General features: G+C 39.3%; 1 protein-coding gene and 1 long non-coding RNA gene across 2 annotated transcripts in view; one reads left to right on the top strand and one right to left on the bottom strand.

Annotated features, from left to right (window-relative positions):
* The window catches only part of LOC308609801, a 189045-nt gene that overhangs the window by 136444 nt on the left and 37763 nt on the right, over positions 1–14838 (bottom strand). The window lies entirely within an intron of this gene.
* Positions 13098–14318, top strand: LOC308609808 (transcription initiation factor TFIID subunit 7-like; the record flags this gene model as incomplete). Its single annotated transcript, XM_081259109.1, has 2 exons — positions 13098–14066; positions 14103–14318. Exons 1-2 carry the CDS (start codon positions 13269–13271, stop codon positions 14316–14318), a joined length of 1014 nt encoding a protein of 337 aa, XP_081115235.1. The 5' UTR covers positions 13098–13268.

The following is a 14838-nucleotide window of genomic DNA, read 5'->3' as shown; positions in this document are numbered from 1 at the left end:
GCCATCATTGGGAGAGGAGCTGGTATCACTTTCTGGAGAGTAGCTTTTGGTACCTAACAACAATCCTACATCAGGAGTTTACCCTAAGGAAATCAAAGATGTGGGCAAAGATTTATCTACCAACATGATGTCATAAGATTGTTGATAACCAAACCCTAGAAGAAAGCTAAGAGCCTCCGAATTGGGACTGGTTTAAATAAAAACAGCTCATCGTCTGAAGGAATGCTCTATGAAGCCACTAAGAATGACAAGAGGTCTCAACCAGAGTTCATGAATGGGCTTCAGGAGTGCTACATTCAAAATATATCTGTGCGTTTTTCCTGGGAGATGATGCATAAGCTTAATCAAATTCTCTGATGTAGAAGAGTAGTTAGTGACATGGCAAAATATTTCTGATACTTTTTTAAGACAAAAGAACAGATTAGGTGTGTGTACATGCAGAGGTGGCTTTTATTTCCTTCAAGAAGTTATTCATTGTTTTCAAACATTTGCTCAATGAACATATATTTTTATATTCAGAACATGTTTAAAAAATTGACAGTCTAAGAACTTCAAATTCTTTAATGTTTCATTACTAAAGCCAGTCAAGTTTTCAATGGGGAAAAAGGGGAAAAAATTGCAAAATTCCTCTACTTTTAATATAATGGTTTAGTCAATCTTCTAAAACTGATTTCAAAGAAATTCTAAACAAATAAACAAAAAAACAAAAAACCCTCAGCACGGTCAGAGGAAGGTAGACTAAAATTCCTGACTGGTTCTAAATAGCACATCAAAGTGCAATTACATGCAACAGTTTCTCCCTCTAATGGAGGGAATTAGAACACAGTGTTCAATTTTTGTGAAAAAGTGTACCCTCCTCCTACAAAATATTCAGAATTCATGTCCCTTACATGGAAATATGGAACCAAAAAAGTTAGAAAGTAAAATTGCTTGATATTCTATTACTTAAGTAAGACTAATGATAAGGCTTTGGAATAATTTTCCTTCCTTCCATCTGCTCTCCATTCCACCCTTCTGTACACCGGCTAGGGTGATTTTTCTGGGGCAAAGCTCCCATCATATTGGATATCAAATTTTATGTTCAACTTTTCTCCATTTAACATTGAAATCAATCATTTCTCATATAATCAGGGGATTCATAACCTTGATTTTTTTGTGCGGGCTACAAAATATTCCACTGAGTGGGTTTACTGGTTAACCATTTTACAGATTTAAATTCTTTCCAACTTTTCAGTATTATCAGACAAAATAACCGTTTTTATGCATGAAGGCTTTTTTCCATATTGAGAATAACATTCTTACAATAAATCCATAAAAATGAGTTTGAGATCAAAGCAAATGAACTTTTTTTTTTTTTTTAATTTTTATTTTTTTCGTTTTTTTTTTTTTTTTTTTAACCCCACATTTGTTTATTTATTTATTTTTGGCTGTGTTGGGTCTTCGTTTCTGTGCGAGGGCTTTCTCTAGTTGTGGCAAGCAGGGGCCACTCTTCATCGCAGTGCGCGGGCCTCTCACTATCACGGCCTCTCGTTGCGCAGCACAGACTCCAGACGCGCAGGCTCCGTAGTAGTGGCTCATGGGCCTAGTTGCTCTGCGGCATGTGGGATCCTCCCAGACCAGGGCTCGAACCCGTGTCCCCTGCATTAGCAGGCAGATTCTCAACCACTGCGCCATCAGGGAAGCCCGCAAATGAACATTTTTAAGGCTCTGAGGTACCTATCTCCAGACTTCTTTCCAAAAGATTTCTGAGATTTTACACTGCCATCAGCGATGTATCACTTGGTATATAACCTCTACTATAACTGTTGGCTTACTTCCTCACTTAGAGTGCAAGTTATTTGAAGATGGGGGTGTATTTTATTAAGTGTTTATCCCCAGCACCTGTGCCTAGCACAACGTAGACGGTCAATAAATAATTGCTTAATAAGGAAAATCCCTGCCACACACGTACATATAAGATGTACGTGTGTGAAAGACAGACTGTGTGTTTTTCTCTAACTGGATAGATGAAAACTTGTCATCTTCTTTAATGTGCAATTTTTTTGCTTATAATTAGTCATTAAATTTCTCTTTTAGATTATATTGTAAATATTCAGATTCTCTGAGGCAAATGGGCCTGGCACTACCCATTAGCTACATAACCTTGGACAAGTTGTATAACTCTAGGCCTCAACTTCCTCATCTATAAAATGGAGATAAGCTCCCATATTACAGAGCTCTTGTGAGAATTACATGAGTTAAAACACATATAAAATTAGAAGAGTGCTTGGTACATAGAATATGTGCAATTAATGCTGAATGAATGAACATGCGAATGCAAACAGTAGTGAAGGGCTTCAAATGAAACGGTCTCATCCCACTCCCACATCCAGCACTCAAGAAGCGACCGATTCTTTATGCAGTTTTTAATTGTAAAATACGATATGTGTACTGAGAAGTGCACAGAACAAAACTGTCAATGTGACAAAGAAAAAGAGAATACTTACATAAGCACTACTCGAAGCTGAAAGTATTGATACTTGTCAGCATCGCAAAAACCCCCCATATCCTTTTCTCATCACAAGCTCCTTCCCTCTTCCCGGTTAAACACCAACCTCACTTCTTGACAGTCATTTCCTTTAACCTGCATGCATCCCTAACAAAAGAGTTTAGTTGTGTCAACATCTAACTTTATGTACAGGATCATAGTATATGAAGTCTTTTCTATCTTATTTCTTTCTCTCAACGTTGGTTTAAAAAATTCATCCACATTGCTGCCTGTAGCTCTAGTTCATTCAATTTTATTGCTGGATAGTTTTCCCACTGTACAAATACACATCATTTATTTAATTTTTGACTCTTAATGGACATTTGGTTTGTTTTCAGTTTGTGCTAATGCAAATCATGGACAGGAATCCTGCTGTACCCGTTATTCTGGTGCATTTACACAGGGCGGGGGTGAGGGCTGCTGGCTCACAGGCTATTTATATACCTTCAGTTGATGGAGAGTGCTAAATGCTTTCCAAAGTAGTTGTGTCGATTTATACTCCAGTATAAACAGGGTAGAAGATTCCCATAGTACTTCAGGTCTACAATACCTGATACTACCAGACTTTTTATTTATGTATTTGTCAATCTGATTGACATGTAGTTTCCTTGGTTTTGACTCACTTTTCACTTATTACTTCATGAAGTCGTACACTTTTCTGTGTTTACTGGCTGTATGGATTTCCTTTTTTATGAGGTTTACATCAAATATTGTTATTTTTTATTATTTTATTATTATTATTTACTTTTGGCTGTATTGGGTCTTCGTTGCTGCGTGCAGGTTTTCTCTAGTTGCGGCGAGCGGGGGCTACTCTTCATTGCGGTGGCTTCTCTTGTTATAAAGCACAGGATCTAGGCGCGCAGGCTTCAGTAGTTGTGGCACGTGGGCTCAGTAGTTGTGGCTCACGGGCTCTAGAGCACAGGCTCCGTAGTTCTGGTGCACGGGCTTCGCTGCTCCGTGGCATGTGGGATCTTCCCGGACCAGGGCTCGAACCCGTGTCCCCTGCCTTGGCAGGCAGTTTCTTAACCACTGCGCCATCAGGGAGGTCCAACTATTGTTATTTTGAATTCTTCTCCATGTCCAAGTAATACTCTTACATGACTATTTTCTCACTAAATTGGAGGCGTTATCAGTTCACTTTCTAACTTACTAATAAGTAAGGGTTTAGTTCCTCTACACTCTTTCCTATGTCCACACTGCTCAGTAAAGTTATGTCATCATGAGTTATTCCACTGCTCATGATCTCTTTGACTTGTAGTCATATACATAAAAACCTACATTGTTGATCAACTAGAAGCTCTCTCAACGTCACGCTTTGTAAAATGAGGACATTCTTACCATCTTCCCTTTTTTCTACCTCCTGTCTACCTTCCAAACCCAGCTGTTATGTTGTCAAAGTTGAAATTTATATTCTGTTCTATGTGCAGTTAAGTCTTCTGTTACTTGAGAGTCAGTACGGAGTAAGGTTTAAGAGAACAGGCAGAGAGCCTAAACTCAAAGCCTCGATCCAACCTTAAATTAGGTACAGCCTGGGCAAGTTCCTTCCCTGACTTAGCTTCCTGCTCTCAAAAGTGGGAATGATATTAGCACCAACCTCATAAGGCTATTCAGAGGATTAAATGAGTTAATATATGCAAAAACACTTAGAGCCTAATATATGCTAAGTACATACTAGTACACAATACATTTCAGTACATACCAAGTTAATACTAATACATACTAAGTATAGTTTACTTTAGTTATTTGTGATTACATGCAAGTTGGCAATAAAAGCTGCAAACCAAGACAGTATTGCCATTATTACAATGAAATTAATATTGCCCACTGCAGATGTACTGTGTCTCTGTGTATAGACTATACCTCGTTCCATACTGTGCCAGTGTCACTGCCCTTGTGCAGGGTGACCACATACCCCAAGCCGCCTTGGGCTGTTCCAGTTTATACCTGTTGTCCTGATGTTAGAGCATTAGAATGCCTCCTTACACTATTGAAGTGTAAGGAGTTTGGACAAGTTCCGGTTTGGACAACAAATTAGATAGGTGGTCATTACCCCTGTGTGTCACTGAAAAGGGGGACATCTATAGTGTCAAGTTGAAGTGGATTCTTCCCTTCCTCACCAATAGTAGGTTAAAAATCAACCATAGTTCAGTGTGCTTCAGCTTTATGTCCGTATAGCCTTTTCTCCTCTGGAGTTCAAGTTCCTTCTCCTCTTCCTCTCCATCCTCCCTTCCAACAGTGCCTAACACCTAGTAAGTACGATATGCCTCAAGGTGTTTCTAAGCTCTCAATCACACAATCAATAGAAGCCTCTCCACTATAGACTAGCTGCAATCTGCACTGAATCCCCTATTACCTTCCTTCTTGGTTTATTGCCTCATTTTGCTGGATTATGTCTATAAATAGCTTAAGGTGTAGCACAGGAGGTCAATTTTTCAAATTTCTTTGGGTACAAAATATCTTCTTCAGCCTCCACTTATGACTGATAGTTTGGCTGGATACAAACCCCTAGGGTGAAAATTATGTGCCTGAAAAACTTTGGAGGTATCTTTCTAATGCCTTCCAGGATCCATGGTGCTCATGACAAGTATGATAAAGTCAGATTGTAACCTCTTTTTTTAGGTGACCAGTATTTTTCTCTCTGGAATGGATGTATCCTCTCAGTATTTTATTCTATTTTAATTTATTTTTTAAGTATTTGAAAGTTTCACAATGAAGGGTGCCTAGGTATGAGTCTATTCTTACTCATCTTGCATAACTATTTTCAATCTGAGGCCTGATGTCTACTTTCAGCTGTGGGGAATTTTGTTGCCCTTTGACAGCTTCCCTCCATTTTTTTTCTGGGTCTGGACTTTCTAATAGTAACATGTGGGATCTCCCAGATGCAGCCTCTCTAACATATTTCTATCACATTTTCCATTGTGTCTTTCTTTTTTATATACTGAGAAATTTTTTAAATTCCTACTGAATTTATTTCAGCAACCATATTTTCATTTCCAGGAGACCCCTCTTGCTTTCTGACCATTCTCCTTTTCATTAATACCCTAGTCTTATTTTATAGTTGCTAGCTCTTTTTAAACCTCTCTCAGGATGCTAATTAGGGTTTTTTCTTAAATTATTCTGTGCCCTAAATTGTCCCTGGTCCTACTAGGATATGTTTGCACTCTTTCCCCCTCTCTCATGTTGTAAGCTTTACTCAACTAACAGGCAAATGACACTTATTTTCTATTTAAGAATGAGCGCAGAAAGCTCCCTGAAGTCAACGATTGATTGGCTTCTTATGCAGGAAGAAGCGGGGAGTAACTGTAACAGGATCTCCCCCAAAAACAGTTTTCTAGGGTGTAAAAACTCACAGTAGCTGCCCCAGTTCTCGCCAGTTTCACTGTCTTCAAAATGAAATCATCTCATTTCAGGAGGGTTAGGGCGGGGCAGGGAGTCCACTCCTCCAAACACATCCCTTCAATGAGCTCCCCTATTTCAGTCACACTTTTAACTAACTCCACCCTCTCTCCTACATGCGCACCTGAGCATGGGGCTACTTTTTCAGGTGGGGTCAGAATCCTCCTCAGTTGCACGTGGTCCCTGTGCATATTCTAGGTGATGCTTTTCCTCTGTTCTACTGCTTCAGTTTCACACTCTTCCACCTGTCTTCTTTCAAAACTATGTTGAAATCTCTTGATAGTTGTGTGCATATATACTTAAACACTTTGATACCATCATTGTAGTGTCTTGTCAAAACAGAGAAGAGCTAAAAGGGTTCTCAGTGCATTCTGAATCGGCTATTCTGTGGTCCCAGTGTTTAAACTTCTTGGACTTCCCCACTGTCTATTACTGCTTTTACAAATACAATCTCATGGTCTATTCGTGAAGGAAATGAATACACCACATCTAAAATAACAAGGAATGCGGGTTAGATGCTCTAGGGTCTAGTCATACTCTGCCATTTACTAATAAACCACTTACGTTCTACAAATTGTAGGTGCGCATTTATAAAACGAAAGGGAGTAACTCTACATGAACTATAGATTTCTCCTACTCTAACATTTCATAATTTTCTAAGTTATTTTCTTAAAATTTCTCTATATTATCATTAATTTTAATTAAAAAATAAAAATCTAACTTTCTCTTTTGAAAATCAAAGAGTAGTTCCCGTAGTCCTACAATAATGGGATAATTAGTTCTGAAACCTGTCAAGTGTCATGTTTCATACGAAGAGAAAATCATATTAAATAATTTTAAAAAATTAAACATGGACTTTGTAGCACAAAGACAAGGTCCCCCCCAAATGGTGTTCCTTTATTTACTAGAAATGTTCAGCTCTGCATTAAAGTTGAAATAAAATAAATATATTAATTTTGAGGTGCAAAAATTTATTATAAAAATCAATTTTTCTTTTCTGTCCATACAAACAAAAGTATGGAATGACATTAGAGGTCAGGTTTATTTGGCAATAGAATGTAGCTTCTTGATATTTTTGATTTTAGGAAAGGAGAATATCAACATCAAAACTTTTTTCAACTTTACTTTTATTTAAAATGAGGCCATATTTTCCTCTTATAAAAAGAGAGTTCAACTAGAACTGTCTATTTTCTCATCTGTAAAACAAGAGCACTGAATCAGCTGACTGTATTCATTCAGAACTCAATTTCCTTATCTTATGATCACTAAGCTTCTCCCTAAATCTAAAATACTAAGCTTCTAAGCAAAGGAAAATATATTACTAACGACATGTTTTGATTTTAGTTTCTTAGAGTTCAAATGTCCACCATTCACCTTGGTCTAAGCTTAAGGAACCATTCAAGGGGATACAACGCAGATGGGAGGAGAAAACAGAACCCTCACACAAGCTGTGCTGTGTTGCAATCAGCCTTCCGTTTGAAAAATAATCTTCTCTATAGCTTTAAAGTGATAACTTTGTACCTGCAATGCTTCTTGTTTCAAACGGATTTTCTCTGGCTCCTCCTGAACACGTTCTGAGGAATCGTCGACCTCTTCGATTTCTGAGGAGGAAGGACTCTCTACTGTCACAGTCACAGGAAATTCTGATGGACCTGAGTGTCACAAGAAGAAGATAGGAAACCACAGAGTTGTTACACTAAAGTGCAAAGAAAGAAGACAAGATTGTATAAAAGACAACACAAGCCAGATACCAAATATCCAAATATTAGAGGACATTTAACAAAAGTGATCTGAGGTATCATTCTTTATAAATGTCTCTCACTGCTCTTTAGTGTAAAACAGGCAATGACTAAGTAAAAGTACAGGAACTTATTTTTGCTATGTTACTGTACAGACCTCTGTTGTACGTGGTTAGGATTAGTAATGGGAATTGCCCATATTATTTTATTACGTTTCTTTCACAGAAGCCAAGTGAAGATCCAAGGTAAACATTTTTTCTCAGATCAACTTTATACTGCAAATGAAAAATTTATTCTTCACCATCAGACAAAAACAGTCTGGAAGAAAATGTAGTTTTTCAGAGGAAAATACATCAGTAAAGGGACTGATGAATAATCAGGAAGTCAACATATCTAAGCTGTGAATAATAGACATTAGAATTTAAAAAAATAAATCACATACACATACACAACTAAAACTGACCCATCAAAAATTTCATCTTCTCACCACCCTTAAGCCAAAACTAGGGCAACAATTCTCCCAGCAAGCTTCACTGCCACTGCAATGTTGTTCAATAGGACATTTCCAAACATTTAAAAACTGACCTGGCCACAACCCCATAAAAGTCTACAGATCATAAAGAACTGTGCTGGGATTATATAACCACGCAGAAGACAAGTCACTAGGACATCATTTTGACAACAAGCAGCAAACCCTGCAGCATAGGAAAACCCTAACAGGAGAACGAGGTGCACACCCCTCTCTCTGGGAATGCAAGGCCAGGACTGACACCCAAGATGCTCTTCTCTCAACCTCAGCAGTGGTGCCTTTCACAGAGCAACTATGCAGTCTCCCAAGACCACTGGGAAGGAGAGTCTGATACTGACAGTATTAGCTTGCCACGAGGCCATAAGCGAGGGAATGTGTGTGGTCTTGGTGAGAGAGCAGAGGTTTGGGAGATGTTGCTTTATATTGGCTTTCAGATCAGGAATTTGTACATATAGCCCGCAAACAACGTTTCTTGAAAACATGTGAACATTCTTGAGTATGACAGCTCCATGTGAGGGGTCAGAAATGGCAGTCAAGTTCGTTTCACTGGGTAACAGCTGATTTGCGGACTGGAAAACAGGCTTCCTTGTTTACAGACATAACCACAAGGCTGCCAGGTGTGCACTAAATCCACACAACTACACAGTTGCATTGGGAGAGCGACCAAACATGTTTTACATGGATTTATTTCAGAGAGGGAAATGCTTCTTGGAAGGCTCTGTCAGTTTAAAAAGCAAGAAGAATGACCATCCACCTTTCCCAATTCAAGCCCTATATATCATAAATATGATAGCTACACACCACCAACTGATTACATACATCACGAGCTTTGATGAATAGAAAGCCCCTAAAAAGATAGCAACAAAACGAAGTTAGATCTTCATGTAAATACATCACCAGTTAAACCCAGTTAATACAACTATTTAGTAGTATCAACAGTATCCATACAGAATTGTGTATAAAAATAAATAAGCTCAAAACAAGGACCTGGAGGGCTCTGCTACGGAGAAAACAGAACAGAATTCAGCCTACTGGCTTGGTAATCACTCTCTGAACTGCTGAGAGGCCCCTTCAGCTCCTATGTTCAGGATGGTTGAGATTTCAGTCTCACTTCTTTAAATGGTGATATTAATCGTTCTCTAATTTACCCCCCTGTGTGACGAGGATGGACCTGCGATTAAGTGTCTCAGGAAGAAGACAGGAAACCACAGAGCTGTGAAACTCAAGTGCCAACACTGGGGATTCAACACTATAGTTTATGCAACAGCAATTCACATTACCATTTGCAAAAAAGTAGTCGGTTGTCCAGTGGGGATTAGAAACATCCATTTAACATGAGCAACTGAACAGATATTTTACACAGGAACTACTTCAAGTACTATTTAAAATCAATTCTCTTTGTTTTCTTAAGCAATTGTTAATCCCCAATTTCCTGATTACTACCAAGTAAGTCACCTGAAGATCATCTAGAGCCATCTATTTCACTTAGCAAGCCTAAAGCTATAATTCAACCATTTTATTTACTGTTCTGTGACAAAAATTACTATGAACAGCTATCCCCTGGATAAGAAATCAGCTAATGCTTGTTTGACTCACTAAATCTGATTTACTGAGTTAATAAGCCAGTTGATTTAGAATAGGTCTAATGCACATTTTTCATCCATTCTGCATTAAACTATTTCCCATGCCTAAAATGTCTTTTTTCCCATTCATACGTATCCAAATTCCTACTTCTGTGCTGTAGGGCTTCGCTCAACTACACCTGCCTTTAATCAAACTTCTCTCACATGCACAATTGGTGATCATTTTAGTCTCCTCAAGACTCCCACGGAGTTACCTCTGTTGTGACACTTGAGAAACAACTTGAAACTCCCAATTACTTTTAATTTTTCTTCCTTAGAGGGCTCATTAGGCAGAAGCCATGTGTGAGTTACCTTTTTTCCTCTACACAAAATACCAGAGACCACCCACATAATACAAGTTCCAAAATAAAGAACTCTAAAGGACTGAAAAAGACAGGGAATGCAAACAGGTTACCTGTTGCTTTTTGCACTTTCTGCAGGACACAATGGCCGGAAACCAGACACTCCAGGTGGTAGCGCTTCAGGAGGGTAACATTCTTTACCAGCAGAGTATTTCCTTCCATTACTTACAGGCTTCTTTGCGGCCAAGACTACGTTTGACAAAGCATGAAAAGAAGGAATCAAGATGCACCAAAGGACTACAGAGCAAATGTCACACGTGCACACGTCGAAAGGAATCAAAAAGGCACTTGACAACGATGCCAAGCCCATTAAAAAGAGGATCGGTTTTGTACAAAGGTTTTCCATAAGCCAGCATTTTTAAAAAACATAAGTTCTCTACAGTAACAAGTTATTTTAACTAAAACAAAAGTATTGAGATGTGCAGAAATGCAAAAATAAAAGTTTAAAAAAAATCCCAAAGTATGATACATTTTATGTATCATGCAGAAACACTCAAGTTTCCTGAATCTTAGAACACCTTTGGCATTTCTGAATCTCAAGGACACAGAAACACAGATACACCCATGACTTCTGCCAAACAGAATCTTCAGAAGTAGACCAAAAGTTAAATTTAAGATGAATTTTTCTATGTAAAAACAATACAAGTTATAAGGCTGCAAGTTGCTGGGGGGTAGGTGAGTCAATTTTACCCTCCTATAAGCCTGTCAACCTTCACTGCTCCTTTGATTTCATATAGAAAACGCACAAAAAAACAAATGAAACCCACTGGATGAAAGAGTGAAATGTGGAGACTTACCCTATATTTCAGTAGTAAAGAGGCAAGTATCTTTATAGGAAACATTTGGTTGCAAAAACTAGACCTACGTGTTAATATTTTACTTAGAACAAGCCATATATTAAAATTCACATTTAAATATTTAATTTGAATTTACTGAAAACAAACATCATAGGTTAAAATGGTTATATTTATCCTTCAAAGCTACTATATTTTATGTTATTTTATTTATTTATTTTAATAGATCTTGATTGGAGTATAATTGCTTCACAATTCTGTGTTAGTTTCTGTTACACAACAAAGCGAATCAGCCATATGCATACACATGTCCCCATATCCCACCCTCTTGAGCCTCCCTCCCACCCTCCCTATCCCACCCCTCTAGGTCATCGCAAAGCACCAAGCTGATCTCCCTGTGCTATGCTGCTGCTTTCTACTATATTTTAGCAGCATTAGGATGCAGGGTAAAATGGAGTGTATTCGGTAATATAGGACAAATATTTCATAGAGTGTAGCTTATTGATAATCACCACACGATCCTCTGTGATTTACATGCCTCTTAAAAATATATAGGAGGGCTTCCCTGGTGGCGCAGTGGTTGAGAGTCCACCTGCCGATGCAGGGGACACGGGTTCGTGCCCCGGTCCGGGAAGATCCCACATGCTGCGGAGCGACTGGGCCCGTGAGCCATGGCCGCTGAGCCTGTGCTCCGCAACGGGAGAGGCCACAAAAGTGAGAGGCCCGCGTACCACACACGCACACACACACACAAATATATATATATATATATGTATTAAAATTTTTTTAAATTACACTTTTCTTGTTAGGAGATTAAAAAATTTCTAATAAAAGTTCCCATCTTTTATTAGGCATACATAAGTACAATATAAATGTGACACAATTCACACCATTATTTCACCCCTATACTCCCCTGGATCTAGGTATATACCCAGATACTGATTTGGCTTACCTCTATGTCTCCAAATAACTGAGGCAAATACAAAAAAAAAAGCCCAAGAAATAAAATTACTCTTAAAAGAGCTCAATGAGCTTGTATACTGCAGTTACATTTCCACTTTGTTTAATCATGCTAACTTAAAAAAAATGTTTAACTGTTCTCATTCCATGATGCCCTATTATTCTGTACTAATTCTACAGAATTCCAAATATGTTGTACATATACATGTTTTATTTATATATCCTTCCATTTCTAATATCATAGCAAAAGTCAATGTAGCTATTTTAAGAATGCTTTACATAGGATATAAATTTTTAATAATAATATCTAATTAGTGTGATATCACAAATCTTAACTTCTTTGAATGTACTATTTGATTATTAAAATATCACTCTCTTTAGCGGAGGGGGTAGCGGAGGCGCGCGGGAGAATCCATGTCCTTCTTAGAACCGTTTCCTCTAAATACTTTTAAACCAACAGCTCTTGGCGAAAGTCTTCATCCCTTTAAGGCTAAGTTCTCGCGAGACGACAAGACGCCGGATAGCTTAATCGCACGTTGTGCCTGCGCGCGCTGGGGCAGCTCGCACTTCCGCCCGAGGCGTGTTGCGACTCACAGCAGCTGCCGGTCTCGCGTGGTGACGCAGCTGTTTTTTCTCGGCTAGGTCTGCTGTAACGGACGGAGGCCGCCTGAGCTGCGGAGTTGCAGAATCTGGCGTTCGGAGCTGCGGTTCTTGGCGAGATTTCGCGTTGCCCGTCCTCAGCCGTTTCACCGATAATCAGCGGATCGCTTTGCCAAGTGCCGGGAAGAACAAAGGAATTCGGAAGGAGACTCTCGGCTCCCGGCCGCCTTTCTCTGAGTGGCTTCGTTTCCCGCTCGCGCCTGTCCGGAGAAACTGGACTTATAACCGTCACTGGATTGTAAGTACCCGAGGCGAAGAGAGCTCACTACGCCCCGCTTTTTGCGTATCTTTGTTCCGGGAGAGTTTGTGGATTGGGAGTATCTGCTGAGCCTTACTTTCTGTGCCGAAAATCATTCCGTAGGAGCCGCCATTTGCTTTCCCTGCGTTGTCCTGCAGCGGCAGGACAACCTCTATCTAGAGGTTGGAACTTGGCATTGCAGCTAACAGATTTAAATGGACCTGAGTAAGGCAATGCGTCATTAACGACTGGTATTGTCACAGCATATTTAGAAAGACTTGGAACTTAATTCCGAATAGACGCTTAGTTGCTCTTCTACCTAGAACTCTTTGTAATTAAAGACGTCAATTTATAAAGAACTGGTCTTTCTGTTGAAATAGCTGAAATTTTTTAGTGCAACAAGTGGTTATTAGAGAAAAACTGAGTCACAAAGAAGTAAAGATGAGTAAGAGCAAAGATGATGCTCCTCACGAAGTAGAGAGCCAGTTTATCTTACGCCTACCTCCGGAGTATGCCTCTACTGTGAGGCGGGCGATACAGTCTGGTCATGTCAACCTGAAGGACAGACTGACAATTGAGTTACACCCTGATGGGCGTCATGGAATTGTCAGAGTGGACCAGGTCCCATTGGCGTCAAAATTGGTAGATCTGCCATGTGTTATGGAAAGTTTGAAAACCATTGATAAAAAAACCTTTTACAAGACAGCTGATATCTCTCAGATGCTTGTCTGTACAGCTGATGGTGATCTCTATCCTCCTGTTGAGGAACCAGTTGCCACTGCTGATCCCAAAGCAAGCAAGAAAAAGGATAAGGACAAAGAGAAAAAGTTTATATGGAACCATGGAATTACTCTGCCTCTAAAAAATGTCAGAAAGAGAAGGTTCCGTAAGACAGCAAAGAAGAAATATATTGAGTCTCCAGATGTGGAAAAAGAAGTAAAGCGGTTGCTGAGCACAGATGCTGAAGCTGTCAGTACCCGTTGGGAAATAATTGCTGAAGATGAAACAAAAGAAGCAGAAAGTCAAGGCCTTGATATCTCTTCCCCAGGAATGTCTGGCCACAGGCAGGGCCATGACTCATTAGAACATGATGAGCTTCGGGAGATATTCAATGACCTCAGCAGCAGCAGTGAAGATGAAGATGAGACACAGCATCAAGATGAAGAAGATATAAACATCATTGACACTGAGGAAGATCTGGAAAGGCAGCTACAGCACAAGCTAAATGAGTCAGATGAACACCACCAAGAAAACGAGGGAACTAATCAGCTGGTTATGGGAATTCAGAAACAGATTGATAACATGAAAGGCAAGCTCCAAGAGACCCAGGACAGGGCAAAGCGACAGGAGGATCTCATCATGAAAGTGGAGAACCTGGCTCTCAAGAACAGATTTCAGGCTGTGCTGGATGAACTGAAACAAAAGGAAGACCGAGAAAAGGAGCAGCTCAGCTCTTTGCAAGAAGAGCTAGAATCACTCCTAGAGAAGTGAGGAGAGTTTTGATACTTAATTTCATTCCTGACAGTGGTCAGCCTTGAAAGAAAAACTTTGTTTTCATCACCTGGACTAGACAGTAAAACTTTGCAGTAGTTCCCAGTTTCCTCCACTGCCTTCTATTGGATTTGTTTTATAATTGTGAATTTCTATCTCATTTGTTTTTTGGAACCACTTCGGTGGGTGTTTGTCCTGTAGTAAGTAGGAATGTATAGACAGATAAATGTAGGGAAGTTGTAGGATTAGTGGAGTGAACAGTTCAGTTTGGTAATTAATCACAGCTTCACTGCAGGACTTTGCTGCTGTTTCTCCGTTTACCAGAAGCTGCCATTGCTACTCTGTGATGCCATCTGAGATAAATTAGTAGATTCTAGTTTGGTGGCAGTGAAGTTTGTTTACATACGTTTTCCCATGCTGTAGCTATTTTCCCAGTTATTCAAAGCAGTTTTCCACATTTTGCATTGCAAATCATTTCATAAAGTTGTTTTAAAAATAAATAAAAGCAAGTAATTTTCAC

This window comes from Mesoplodon bidens (genome assembly GCF_964165515.1).
Source record: "Mesoplodon bidens genome assembly, contig: HAP1_SCAFFOLD_103, whole genome shotgun sequence".
In the NCBI taxonomy this organism is placed as follows: Eukaryota; Metazoa; Chordata; class Mammalia; order Artiodactyla; family Ziphiidae; genus Mesoplodon; species Mesoplodon bidens.
Note: the sequence above shows the minus strand (reverse complement) of the source record. Positions and strands in the feature narration are given on the sequence as shown.